Below are 14,027 nucleotides of genomic sequence, written 5' to 3' on the forward strand. Positions count from 1 at the left end.
TGGCTGTGCCTACCTGACCATTGCCTCAATCTTCTTTTTGTATTTGGCATCAATTTTGTTGCGGTATTCAGGCCTCATCAACATAGCTGCAAAGCTGAAGGCAGAGTTCTTCAGGCCTGCCCTGTGACACTCGATCACAGTGGACGTGAGGATCGGTACAATGTCTGCAAGACAAAGGGGAGGGCAGGAAGAGCGCGTGTCTCAGAGGCACGGCAGGACAGCGTGCCTGGTTCAGCGGGACGCAGGATCACACCCTCTGAACCCTTTGCTGTAAAGCACCAAATACATGCCGCTGAAGGAGGCAATGGCACAGCAGTGCAGTCAGGCTAACTGGCCCCGCGCAGGGTCTTTGCCTCGATTATACCACGTTTTGCTTCCGACACCGGGACCTGCACCTTGGAGGCAACACTTGAGTATCTTTCCACACCTCTGAGCTGCACTCTGCATCGGACAGAGCCGCTGGTAAGCGGTTAGGGAGATCAGTTACCTCACGCACCAACCTCTCCGCACGCGTCGAATTCTTCCTTCAGGACAGATACTTGGAATCACTGGCTCAAAGAACATGACCTTTAAAAAATATTTTTACCATCCCCCCCCCAGCTGCTTTCTAGAGAGGCCATACCAATTTCCATTCCCACCAGCAACCACGAGAGAGCTTGTCCTGTCCCACCCTTTGCCAGCATGGTACAAAATTATTTTAAAGTGTTTTTCGTGTAACAAAAAAGAGTAAGTTTAGAGAACAGGGATTGGCAAATTATAACCCATGGGCCAAATCTGGTCCTTTGACTTTTTGTACGGCCTGTGAGTTAAGTAATGGCTTTTACATTTTTAAATGGTTGAAACAAAATCAAAAGAAGAATACTACTTTGTGACATGTTAAAATTGTACGAGGCTCAAATTTCTGTGTCCAAAATAAAGTTCTATTGGAACACAGTCATGTTCGTTCGTTTAAATATAATTCATGACAAAGTGGTAAAGTCAAACAAAACACTTAACCTCTGTCCCTTTACAGAAAAAGTCTGCTGAGCCTGTCATAGAATGTGACAAAATCAAGTCATCTGAGAATGTTACAATTGCTTGTGTTTTAGAATAATGGAGCTTTTTTCTGGTGTAGCAGAGGATATGGAGCCAGACTTCTACTGGCCGACAACGTGATCTTGGGCAAAGGTTAGTTCACTTCTCTTGCCCCCGGTGGCTTATCTGTAAAATAGGGCAAGTAACAGCGCTCGTGTGCAGGCCTGAGACTGTCGTCCTCAGGAAGGCCTGCCTCAGCAGCTGGACCTTGGCTTGCGTCTGGGAACTTGGATTTGGGGAGGGCTCCCACTATTTTCAGAACTGACGAGAGTAGCTTACTGTGCCTAAGATCTTTGTACAAACAATGTGGTTATGCTGAACAGCGGCTCTCTGGGAGTCTAGAAAACTGGGTACACGCCAGGCAGAAGGTTGCTACGTGACCAGCCCCCAGTAAAACCCTGGGTGCTGAGTCTTTAACAAGCTTCCCACGTTGTCAGGTCACTCCTGGAGGAGCTGCTGAACGTGTCCTGTGTGACCCCACCAGGAAGGGACTCTGGAAGCGTAGGCCGGCGCCTGGTCTCCTTTGCGCTTCACCCCATGCGCCTTTTCCTTCTGCTGACTTCGCTTCGTATCCTTGGTTGTGCTAAATCCTAGCCTTTCGTGCTGCTATGTGTTGAGTCTTGTGAATCCTCCTAGTAAAGGATCATCGAACCCGGGGGTGGTCTTGGGGCCCTCAACATCCTACTTCATGGGGCTGTGGTGAGGATTAAATGGGTTAATATACCCAGAGAGCTCGGAACGGTGGCCGGTGGAGCTGTGCTCAACATCTCCCGAGGCTGTGCTGGCGTCGAACGTGGCCGCGAGCTCTCCGCAGACGGTACTTACGTGATGGGAATTTGCTGATGTTGTTGGCCACCCGGATGAGCATGCGCGCCCCTTTCATGTGATCTCCATTTTTAACATGAATCTGAAATAAATGACACATTTCACTCTTCAGCACTGCCCAGCCCAGCCCAGCTGTCCACGCCCAGAGGTCCTGGGCTGTCCTTCAGCCCATCCCGTTCCGGCTTTGCTCAGCAACCCCCGGAGCCTGCCTAGTCTGACTTCCCCCGAAACGTGAACAAATCTTTCTTCAGTCCTTTGTGTCAAAGATGCCTGTGACATTTTTGCATCAATTTTTTTCTGATTTAATAGAGTTTGACAGTTTCCCTTTTGAAACTACAAGCAGTTAAAAATCTTAGAAAATCTTGGGAATGCTTGGTGCTGCGTGAGAGACTAGAGCAGTCACGAGGGTGCTTGCCCTTTGGCGGGAGGGGAGGGGAGGAGGTCTGGTTGGAATGGAGGTGGGGCCAACTCCTGGGGCCAAAGGGAAGGACGGGACTGAGAAGCAGCCCCGTGGCCTGCAGCGGTGGAAAGCCCTGCTCCAGGAGGGCTTCTTTCAGGCGCCCTATTTTTGCTCCTCATCTTGCACCAACTAGTTTCTCTCCCTCCCTCCACTCCTGGGGGCTCCACGGGCGGGCCGGATTCTGTGCTTGAGTCTGGGACGCTGACGTCATCACTCATGCCTGAAGCCGGGAAAGGCCTCCGCCTCCTTTCAACCCCTTCCTTTATGAAAGAAGGACCCTCCTGCTTCTCTGAAGGAAAATGCTCCTGAGGGTTGCAAGTCAGATTTCTAAATGTGTTTCCCTCATCATCAGTGTAACAGACCTGTGGTCCAATATGGTAGTCACTAGTCATACATATGTGGCTGTTTAAATTTAAAAATTAAAATTATATAAAATTAAAAACTTAGTTTATTAGTCACACTAGCTGCATTTCAAGTGCTCTCCACAGCCAGGCGAGTGGCCACCATGTTGGGCAGCACAGACACAGAACAGTTGTGTCACTGTAGAAATTTCTACCGGACAGTTCCGATATACACAATAATTAGGATGTAAACCATTTATAATATGATCAGCCCTTACAGACTGGCCAGAGAAGCGATTTAGCATTAACGTGAAAGACGTACTTTGACATAAATGGGAATCTGGGAAAACATATAGAGGGGGCTTTCCTGCGGCCCACCGCACCCGCCCTGCGTCCCGCCCTCTCGGGATCCACTGTCGCCAGTCTCTTCAGTAGGCTCCTAGCTTTATTTGCAATAAATAGATATTCATGCTTACTTTTTTGCCTTTTTGTACACAAAAGGCAGCACAGTGTGGAACTGGTCTGTATCTTACTTTTGCCAATGAACCATACAGAGATCTGGGAAATCGCTCTCATCGAACGGCGACGTCCCAGCGGGTGATAAACACGCCAGGCAGGGGCCTCACCTTCACTAGTACGTAGCTGTGCAGGATCATGAGGTTGGTGGCCATCTCAGAGGGAATTTTGATCTTCTGGGATTTAAGTTCTGCGTACATGCTGAAGAGAACGTCATGTGCATTCCGATAGTTTCCTTGAAAAAATGTGGTAAAATGACATATTGCAAAGGATGAAATCCTAGGATGTTCTATGGACCCTCAACTTAAAGGTGGATTTTGTTGATTATGTTATTGGCAATACTACCATCATTTCTTACAGAAAGTAACTCAGCAGTGTTTCTTATTTTAACTGACGTTATAAACATAAAACCAGTCCTGCCAGTAAAAAATGGGGGCGTCCTCCTAGATGTCTTATTCTTCTTCAGGGCACCCACCTGGCTCCAGGTTCCCTGGGTCATGGAGCTCTGAGCCTGCCTTCCCAGCCTCCCAAATCCACCCACCTGGCTCCAGGTTCCCTGGGTCATGGAGCTCTGAGCCTGCCTTCCCAGCCTCCCAAATCTACCCACCTGGCTCCAGGTTCCCTGGGTCATGGAGCTCTGAGCCTGCCTTCCCAGCCTCCCAAACCCGGCCTCTCTTCCTCCCGCCCACTGTGAACCCCCCCATCACTTCCCTTGCAGGCACCTTCCCTCCAGCCCTGGTTGCCATTGTCAGAACAGCCTTTCCACACCTCAAACCTCACTCCAAGCCCAAGGACCTCAAGGTCACGCCCTAGCATAAAACTCTCCAAGGCATCAGGCGCTGTGGGTGGCTGCAAGTGCAAATCCTGAGCAGAGGCCTTGTGCTGTGCCACCCCCTCCACCAGCTTTCCAGTCCAGTCTTTGCCTTCCCCACCCAGCACACCCCCAACCTCCTGCCCCTCCTGCTTTCAAAGCTCAGCTGAGGCTTTTGCTGCCTTCTCCCCACCCTGCCCTCAGGATGCCCTGGGTCCCCTTCCCTGGGGCCTTTTCAGCATATTTCTTTCTATTCTAGCACTTGTCACCCAGTATATAACAACTCTGAATTTATTTTCTGACTCTCCCATCAAATCATGACCCTTGAGGGCTGAACTGTGGCTCAGCCTACTCTGTGTCCTGAGTACCCAGCACGTCTCTGCAAGGCAGTGGCTGTTAGTTCAGCCTAAGCTGAATAAAGTAATGTCTTATTCAACTGCGTATTTTCTAAAACTGTGTTCCATACTTATGAACATCTAAGAGAAATGGCTTGCAAAAATTAGTAAAGAAATCAGGCTAGTTCTCTAATTGAATATTCAATAAATATTTACAGGCTGGGCACAGTGGCTCATGCCCATAATCCCAAGCACTTTGCAAGGCCGAGGTGGGAAGACTGCTTGAGGTCAGGAGTTTGAGACCAGCCTGAGCAAGAGTGAGCCCCATCTCTACTAAAAATAGAAAAATTAGCCAGGCAGTAGTCCCAGCTATTCAGGAGGCAGGAGCATAGCTTGAGCTCAGGAGTTTGAGGTTGCAGTGAGCTATGATTACACCACTGCACTCCAGCCTGGGCAACAAAGCAAGACCCTGTCTCAAATATAAGTATTTCCAGAGAATCCACATGAGCAGAACCATTCTGAACGTACTATAATAGACCCTGTATATTACAAAGAACTGGGTCCATAATGGAACCCCATAATTATCTTCCATCTTTTTTTAAATTTTTTTTTCTTTTTTCCTCATGCTTGTCTAACTCTCTTTATATTGTTAAGGCCAAATGGCTGGAATGGAAAGAAAACACTGTGAGTTTGTAGGAGGGGCTGTAGGCTGCAGAGGTCAGAGAATAGCGGTCGGGAGACAGAAACCCCGAGGCTCTGCAGAGAGGGAGTAGTGCTGGCCAGTGGTTAGCCTCCATGATGGGAAATTATTTTACTTCTCAGAATGGTCATCTCGTTAGTCTTTTAGGTTCAAAGCAAGCCTACATTAGAAATTGGCTGCTCTTTCCTGGGCAGAAAGGGGCTGGGGCTTGACTCTGCTACTCGTCTGGGGAGAAAAACATACACAATGTGGACCCACCTGAAGACTGCTCTTCTCTGGCGATGATGATGGCCGTCCGGGCAGCTTCTCGGTATTGTTTCAGAGCCATGTACAAGCGGAACAGGTACTTGGCATCCTGACATACAAACCATTAGAGAAGCATCACTTTCTTCATTAGCTGAGACATTTCGGTTAGAACCACACTCATCTGCCAGTAACTGAGAATTGATATTGATTTTAAAAAGCCAATGAGGGGGCCAGGTGCAGTGGCTCATGCCTGTAATCCCAGTACTTTGGAAGGTGGAGGCGGGAGGATCCCTTGAGTTTGTTGGAGTTTTGAGACCAGCCTGGGCAACATAGTGAGACACTGTCTCTACAAAAAATAGAAAAATTATCCAGGTGTGGTGGCTCATGCCTGTAGTCTCAGCTGCTCAGGAGGCTGACGCAGGAGGATCACTTGAGCCCAGGAGTTTGAGGTTGCAGCTAGCTGTGATTGTACCACTGTACTCCAGCCCAGGTAACAGAGCAAGACCCTGTCTTTTTTTTTTTTTTTTTTTAAAGCCAATGAATAAAGAATTAGTTCATGTATCAAATATCTATTCAGAGTTTAATATGGTGGCCAGGTAGTATTCTAAGTACTTAAGAAACAGTAATTCATTTCAATCCTCATACCTACCCTAGAAGGCAGGCACCATTATTATCCTGATTTCATAGATGAGAAACTAAAACACAGTGGGAGACGGGCAGAGCCAGGATTTGAGCCGCAGGATGTGCGTCTGTGTTCCTGATCCTACTCCATAGAGTATCTCTCATGTGCTTGGAAATAAAACGTATTCTTATGCAATGTACCGACTTTGTAAAATTTCAAAAATTTTTATACCTATATAAATTTTCTCTGGTCTACAAAATATTCTTTGGCCTTTGATCATTTTCTATTCTATTCTAACTCGAGACAATTTCATGTATTTCATGTAATAGCTGGTTTCCGGGCCATTAGGGTAAGTGGACACACGGGGGGTGGACTGGAATAGTTCGAGGGCCTGTGTCCTTTGGCAAGTTCAATCGGCTTCTGTAGGCTCAGTGGCTTATCTGACAGATAATGGAAACGGACTCAGGGACTGCTCCAGCCCTCGCCAGCCCTGACGTTCTGTCATCATTCTGTCACCGTCTCTTCAAATCAGTGACCTGAGTTCTTCATAAGCAAACCTCCTTGAACATAAATGAAAGGGAAGGAACAGCTCTGGGGGATTCTCAAAGGCATGTGACAGAAGGCTGACTTCTGCAGGAAGCCACAGACAGTCACATATTTGAAAATATGCTTTTAACAATGTATTTCTACTTTATATTTAAAGTGAGTTAGTTTTATGTTTAATATGATTTCTGTTAATATTCATAATTTTGAAGATATAAACAAAGCATACTTTGATTTTTAGGGAATTAGTGCTAAGTCACAGTTCCAATGATCATTTTTCATAATTCTTAGAATGAACAAAACTATAACACTTGAGAAAAATTGTTGGTGGATCGTCATCTGGAGAGGCGTGGCGATCTCACAGGTGGCAATGCCCACTTGAAAGAGTGAATATACATGTTACCTTCTAAATGCAAAAAGGATTTGTGCTGTAAAATTTGGATTCAGTCGAAAGCCCACACTCAAGGATCCAGAAGGCTGCATGTGGCCCCAAGGCCGCAGGTCCCCCACCCCTGGATGATCTATGGCTACTTTCAGAGAGAAAATTTTATAGGTCTGTTTTAACAGTGTGATAGGCAAAAAGCAGGGCAGAACAGACTGAAATCACAAGTGAGACATGAAGATCGAGTGCAGCAAACACCTGCGGTACCTTGGGCATGCCGTCACTCTCTCCCATGAGGTGGTCTATCAGCTGACTGGTCAGCAGTTCGTCTTTGGCCTGACCAACCTGTTAGGAGGAAAAACCCAGCAAATTTGTCATCTTAAACCTAGCAAGAGGAGGGGGAAACACAAATAATCTGCTGAAGGAGATGGAATAAAAAATATGTAGAAGTAGCCAGGTGCAGTGGCTCATGCCTGTAATCCTGGCACTTTGGGAGGCTGAGGCAGGACTGCTTGAGGCTAGGGGTTTGAGACCAGCCTCAGCAACACAGACCCCATCTCTGCAAAAATTAAAAAAAAAAAAAAAATAAGCTGAGCGTGGCTGCACACCTGTAGTCCCAGCTACTCAGGAGGCTGAGGCAGGAGGATCGCTTGAGCTCAGGAGTTGGAGGCTGCAGTGAGCTGTGTGACACCACTGCACTCCAGCCCGGGCAACAGAGCGAGACCCTGTCTCAGTATAGTACAGTGCCTGAAATACAATACAGGATCAGGATCTTTCTTCATTTGTTTGTAAAGTGTCCATGAATAAAAATCCATCCTTAGAAACTGTAGCTTTTCTCAGCTGCTGTGCCAAAATACCATATTTTCTTTTATGCTGAGAGAAAATATACTTCACTTCTTGGATGTTTCAATAAAAACTTTCTTACGATAAATGACAATGACACCTTGGGTACACGAACTGGGGCCTGTACAACAACATCCTATTGGGTGCCCGCATCTGCAATAGCTCCCTGAGGAAACGCACTTGTACTTGCTACATGTAGCTGAAAGCAGAAAGAAATGAGCGTCACAGCTGTGGGGCGGCAGCGGGGAATGTGGGTGGGGTTCTGGACAGTATGCTGGCTTAGAAATCTTAATTACGCCCTCTCCATAAAGGCCAGAGTTGAATCACTGAAGTGTTGGGTGGTGGCGATCAGGAATAATGTACTCTACTGGAGGATGGAAATGTGTCAGTTTTAGTAGGAACAGAAAATGTGAGGAGGGCAGAAACTCAGGGGAAACATTAGGGATTTACTCACAAAATTAACAGGCTTAAGAGTTTTGTATTTATTAAAAAGAGGTGAGAGAGAAACACATCTGAGCTCGACTGAGGGGATGGAACGCAGAACAGTGTGGCACTGCCTTCTTGTTACAGTAGTGGCATTGCAGCAAGACAAGCCACCAGAAAAGGAAGGAAACGGTCAAGGTCATTAGGGACGCAGCAGCACATGGCCCAGCTTGCTATCCCCCCGGGGAAGGCATGAGGACAAGTCTGGAAGTTGTCTGTGCAGCAGAGGAAGGATGCGATCAGCAGACTTAGCAAGAGACCACACTGAGCCCGGGGCGGGGGGAGGCTCTGGGCTGCAGGATTTCCGCACACGTCACTGGCTGTGGTGGTTGTCGGGGAAGAAGGCTAATAAGCTTTCATAAGTCTGTGGTGCCTCTGTTCTTGCCACTGTGGCAAGGAAAGGACACTGGGACAGAAATGGTAGGGCTCATTCTCTTGATGGCTTTAGGTGAATGAGCCAGTCCAGGGAGGCGCTTTAAAGCAAGGGCTCTGGAGTCAGCCAAAGCAAGGGCTCTGGAGTCAGCCTGCTGGAGGTCAACTGGGTGATCTTGGGCAGGTTACTCTTGGGGCCTCAATGAGGTTAACCATAGTACCCAACTCACAGAACTGGTGTGAGGATCACATAAGGTAACACACATGAAGGGCATGGATGGGTGCCAAGTAGATAGTGCTGCCAGATACAGCAAATACAAACCCAGAACGTCCAGTTAGATTTGAATTTCAGAGAAGCGGTGAATAATTTTCATTCAGTATGCCCCACACAAAATCTGGCAAACCTGCCCGCAAAGCCGGTACTCCACAGGTGTTCACTATTATTTTTGTTACTGGCACTAATAGCAGCTGCCACCAGGGACAGCTGAGGACACCCAAAGTGTCGGGCCAGATGGGAAGGAGAGCCAGCAGGGAACAGATGTGGCCACTCAAAATTCAAATGAACAGATAGCAGGGGATTGGTTAAAACTAATTCTTTTTACCATTTTCAGAAAGTGCTATAGTTTGGATATTTTACCCTCCAAACCTCATGCTGAAATTGGATCCCCAGTGTTGGAGGTGGGGCCTGGCCCTAGGGCAGATCCCTCATGAATGGCTTGGCGCCCTCTTCAGGGCAGGGCGTGAGTTTTCACTCTGTTAGTTTCAGCCAGAGCTGGTTGTTAAAAAGAGCCTGGCACCCCTCCTCCTGTCTCCTGCTCCCTCTCTTTCCATGTGTGGCTCCGCCTTTGCCTTCCACCAGGATTGGAAGCTTCCTGAATAACCAATCCCTGTAAAGATGAAACAGCTGCCCCATTTTCACTGTGTAAGCCAGCCTGTAACAGCCCACCTCTGAGCTAACTGCTTTCAGTTTTAGAATCTCCCAGATTGAGATCTGTATTTACTTTTTTATGTGACAATAAACTTTAACAAAAAAAATTAAAATGAACAGAGGGCACAGCTAGGATGCTAAGGAACACGGTACATTCAGGGGGTGGAGGAGCCAGTGGAGGAGGCCGAGAAGGGGCCCTCTGAGAAGTAACCGGAGAAGCAGAGCAGAGCTGCAAGGGAGTGCAAGTGTCTAGGAAGATGGAGCACGACAGTGTAAGGTGCTGCCGTGACACGGAGCGGGGAAGACCGAGGGGACACCTGCATGTAGCAAGTGCGAGCCCTCCTATTAGAGGAAGTCCATGCAGTGGGGCAGGCAGAAGCGGTGTGCAGGAGGCAGCGGAGGCCCCCGTGCACCTGGGGGACACCTTGGTCCCACCCGTCCCATCACATCATGGCTCACTCAGGTACTGCCCTGCCCCCAGCCCCGCCACACACCAACAAGGCACTTCAGAGCCCTGAGTGCAGAGGATGGGGGAGGGGAGGAGTGAATATTCCTAGCACGTAAACTGTGGTCTCCAAATAACATTTTTCGCTAAAAAGAATCAGAACTTCTTAGAGAAATGGCTGATTCCAGGTTGGGGCCAAGAAATGGAATCTGTAAGATCTTGTCCATGAGAGTAAGGAAGCTACCAAAGATTAATGGGATTATGTCAGAAGGAAAAAATAGTCAAAGTAAAGGGACAATTTCTGGAATCAAAAATTTACCAAATGTAATGGACTGAAATACATCATGTACGAGGGCTGTCTGGAAAGTATCCAGCCATGTAATATGAAAAACAGTAGTGACAATGGCCGGATACTTTCCAGACAGCCCTCATATGCTAAAAATCTATGAGCTCATAATAACATTAAAAAGAAAAGCACCTCATTAGTCTACGTATTTAATCTGACCTTTCCTTTTAGGGTCACCAAAACAGCTGATGAAGGAAAAGTTCTTCTGTATGAAAGAATTGCACCTAATAAATGCAGAAGAAATGACAGAATATCACCATTTTTCAGCCCCTAATGAAATAATGGATCTAGGTAATAATCATCAATGGCTGCTGAAGTCATTAGGTGAAAGTTGATGGGAAACCTGATAGTGGATTGATCAGGCTGACCACACCTATACCCAATAATCAATCTTAGCACCATAACAAGAGACAAAAAAATTATGGGCTGTTATGAATGTTTGTGTCCCTCCCAAATTCTTACATTGTAGCCTTAACCTCCATGTAATGGTATTTGGAGATAGAGCCTTTGGGGAGGAAATTAGGTTAAATTAAGTCATGAGGGTGGGACCCTCATGATGGGATTAGTGGCCTTATAAGAAGAAGGGGGAGGAAACCCCCCCCCTTGCCCCTGCATATACATACAGAGGGAAGACCACACGAGGCCACAGTGAGAGGGCAGCCTTCTGCAAGTCAGGAAGAGAGCCCGCACCAGAAATAAAATCGCTGGCACCGTGATCCTGGACTTCCTAGACTCCAGGAGTCACCCATACCGTGCTATTTCGTTCTGGCAGTCCAAGCTGACTTAAGACATGGGCCTACTGATGTGAAGGAAATAGGAAGTACATGGCACCATCTATGAAGTCGTTTTTCCAGAAATATCAAACCTATATGTGATAAAATATTTAGATTTAACTACTCATTAGTGGGAAATACGGGGAAATTATACTGTAAGGGTGCAATCAGCTAAACCTAAAAGTCAGAAATTCCTAAGGACAAATTTTCTTAACAAATAAACAGCAAGGGGAGGGAAGAGTAGAAGATACAGAGAGACAGAAAAAAAGGCAGGGGGGGGAGGAAAGAAGGTAGGTAAGATTGGAAGAGACTTAAGGCACATATAAACTAAATGCAATGCATGAACCTTGTTTTGATACTGATGTGAACTAACCAACTGTAAAAAAAAAGGCACTTATGCAAGAGTTGAGGAAATTTGAACCCTAACTAGATATTTGACAATATCAAGAAATAGTCATTGGAGAATCGAGAGTCCTCACATGGTAAGGCTGGGACTGGAAGGTGGTGCAGCTGCTCTCGGAAGCAGTGAGCAGTTTCTCAAAATGTTAAACACAAGTTTACGTATGGCCTTGCAATTCCACTCCTAAGTAATATACCCGAGAGAAATGAAAACACATGTCTACACAAAAACTTGGACACAAATGTTAATGGCAGCATTCTTCATAATAGCCAAAAAGTGGAAACAACCCAAATGGCCATCAGCTGATGAACAGATAAACTATATATCGCATATTCATACAATGGAATATTATTCAGCCATAAGAAGGGATGATACATGACACAACACAGATGAACCTTGAAAACATTATGTTAACCAAAAGACACCAGACACAAAAGGCCACATAACTGTACGATTCTGTTTATATGAGATGTCTAAAATAAGCACATCCGTAGAAACAGAAAGTAATTATAATACATAATACATATAATAATTAAGATAGTATGGTATTGGTACAAGGATAAGTGAGTAAATTAATGGAAAAGACTCGAGAATCCAAAACCAGATTCACACACATGGTCATTTCATGTACGATAAACACTGCATGGTGATTCAGTGGGGAAAGGATGGTATTTTGATAAATGGTGCTAGGTTATTTGGATATCGATATGGAAAAGGAAGATCCTTGTTCCCTACTTCACAGCATATGCAAAAATTAAGTTGGGATGGGCATGAATCTAAATGAGAAAGCTAAAATAATCAAACTAGTAGAAGAAAACATAGGTGAATATCTTTATGACCGTGAGTTAGGCAAATATTTCTTAAGTTGGACTAAAAACACTATAAAAGATTCATAAATTGGACTTTACTAAAAATTCAGAATTTCTGTTCATCAAGACACCACTAGAGAATAAAAAGGCAAGTCACATCTCAAGAGATTTTCATGATACATATAACAAAGACTTGTATCCAGAATATATTAAAAAAAAAACTTGAATACCACTTCACAAAAGAGGAATTTCAAATGGCCAATAAACATATGAAAAAGTGCATATCATCAGTCATTAGAAAAATGAATGACAACTATAATGAGATACCATTATACTTCTATCAGAATAGTTAAACTGAAATATACTGGTAAGTGTTGGTAAAGATGGGGAGAGACTAAAATTCTTCCATTGCTGGTAGCAGCTAAACTGGTATAACCACCTTGAAAAAAGTATTTGGCAATATCTACTATTGCTAAAAATATGTTTATCCTATGACCCAATCATTCTACTCCTGGATATGTCTCCAGTAAAACTGAGTGCTCATGTCCACCAAAAGGCACCAACAGCTTTATGGCAGCTTTGTTCACGGTATGTCCAAACTGGAGACAACTCAAATGTCCATTAACAGAGAAAAGGGTAAGTAAATTGTGGTATAGTCATATAGTAGAACACTACACATCAATGAATAAGCATGACCTATTGCTACATGCAGTAACACAGATGCACCTGCAAACATAATGCTCACTGAAAGAAACTGGACACAAAAGAGTACATATGCATAATTCCACTTATATGAAGTTCATAAACAGGCAAAACCAATCTATAAGGATAGAAGTCTGAATTTTGATTTCCCTCGGTGGGGGCCACTGACTGGGAGGAGGTGACATGAGGGGGCTTTCTGGGGAGCTGGGAATGTCCTATATCTTGATCTGGGTGGGGGCTACACAGAAATACATGGATGAAAAATTAATCAGACCGTACACTTAGGATTTGTGAACTTTACTGCGTACAAGTTACACCTAAAATAAAACCCAAAGGTTCTTGTCATTTCATTTAGACACAGATATTGTATCCATAAATGGAATGATATGATGGCTGTGATTTGCTTTAAAATAATTCAGGGAAAGAGAGTGGGGAGTATGAATAGAATAAGATTGTCCATGTACTGATAGCTGTTGAACTTAGATGATGTGTCCGTGGGAGTTTGTCATACTGTTTGGTTTACTTTTGCATATATTTGGAAATTTCTTTTAAAAGTTTTTTAAAAAGTTGGCATTCTTGAAAATTTCATTATATAGTTTACTTACCGTTTCAATTGCCATTTCTAGTGCTGCATTATCTTCTGAGCTGGAGCATTTCAGGAAGTGTTTAAGTGCCTGAAATGAGAATTGTATGGCAATTAAAAATTTTCAGCCTGTTTTCACATTGGGAAAAACAAAGCTTTCACACATACAAAGTAATAGTAGTTTATGAAAGTATCTTCATCTCAACCGGGGGCTTGTACTTGTAAAGTGCTGGGTCTTAAATAGATACTTAAAAGCTGGGTATAGTTTAAAAACAATGGAAAGATTCAGTTAACCCTCTGAAGAATCTAGTTCTGATTTCTAATGAAATGAAAATGCAAAATGTGCCCTCTTTCAGTAGGAAGATTTAATTATTTTCATTCTTTTATTCTTTCAACAATATTTATTGACAACCTGCTACCATGTATGTGGACTGTGCCAGATACTGTGAAAAATACCAGAAAGGGTTTGATACGGCCCCTCTTTCTGT

At 44.9% G+C, this 14,027-nt stretch overlaps 1 protein-coding gene across 1 annotated transcript in view; it reads right to left on the reverse strand.

The window, feature by feature from the left end:
- Window positions 1–14,027, reverse strand: part of WDR19 (WD repeat domain 19) — an 86,224-nt gene that overhangs the window by 8,996 nt on the left and 63,201 nt on the right. The window contains exons 28-33 of the mRNA XM_069494082.1: window positions 13,562–13,630; window positions 7,123–7,200; window positions 5,321–5,417; window positions 3,327–3,451; window positions 1,900–1,981; window positions 14–164 (exon numbers count right to left, since the gene is read on the reverse strand). Of these exons, the coding sequence (XP_069350183.1) occupies window positions 14–164; window positions 1,900–1,981; window positions 3,327–3,451; window positions 5,321–5,417; window positions 7,123–7,200; window positions 13,562–13,630 (602 nt within the window). The remainder of the gene's footprint in view (window positions 1–13; window positions 165–1,899; window positions 1,982–3,326; window positions 3,452–5,320; window positions 5,418–7,122; window positions 7,201–13,561; window positions 13,631–14,027) is intronic.

The sequence above is a fragment of the Eulemur rufifrons genome, chromosome 19 (assembly GCF_041146395.1).
Source record: "Eulemur rufifrons isolate Redbay chromosome 19, OSU_ERuf_1, whole genome shotgun sequence".
NCBI lineage: Eukaryota > Metazoa > Chordata > Mammalia > Primates > Lemuridae > Eulemur > Eulemur rufifrons.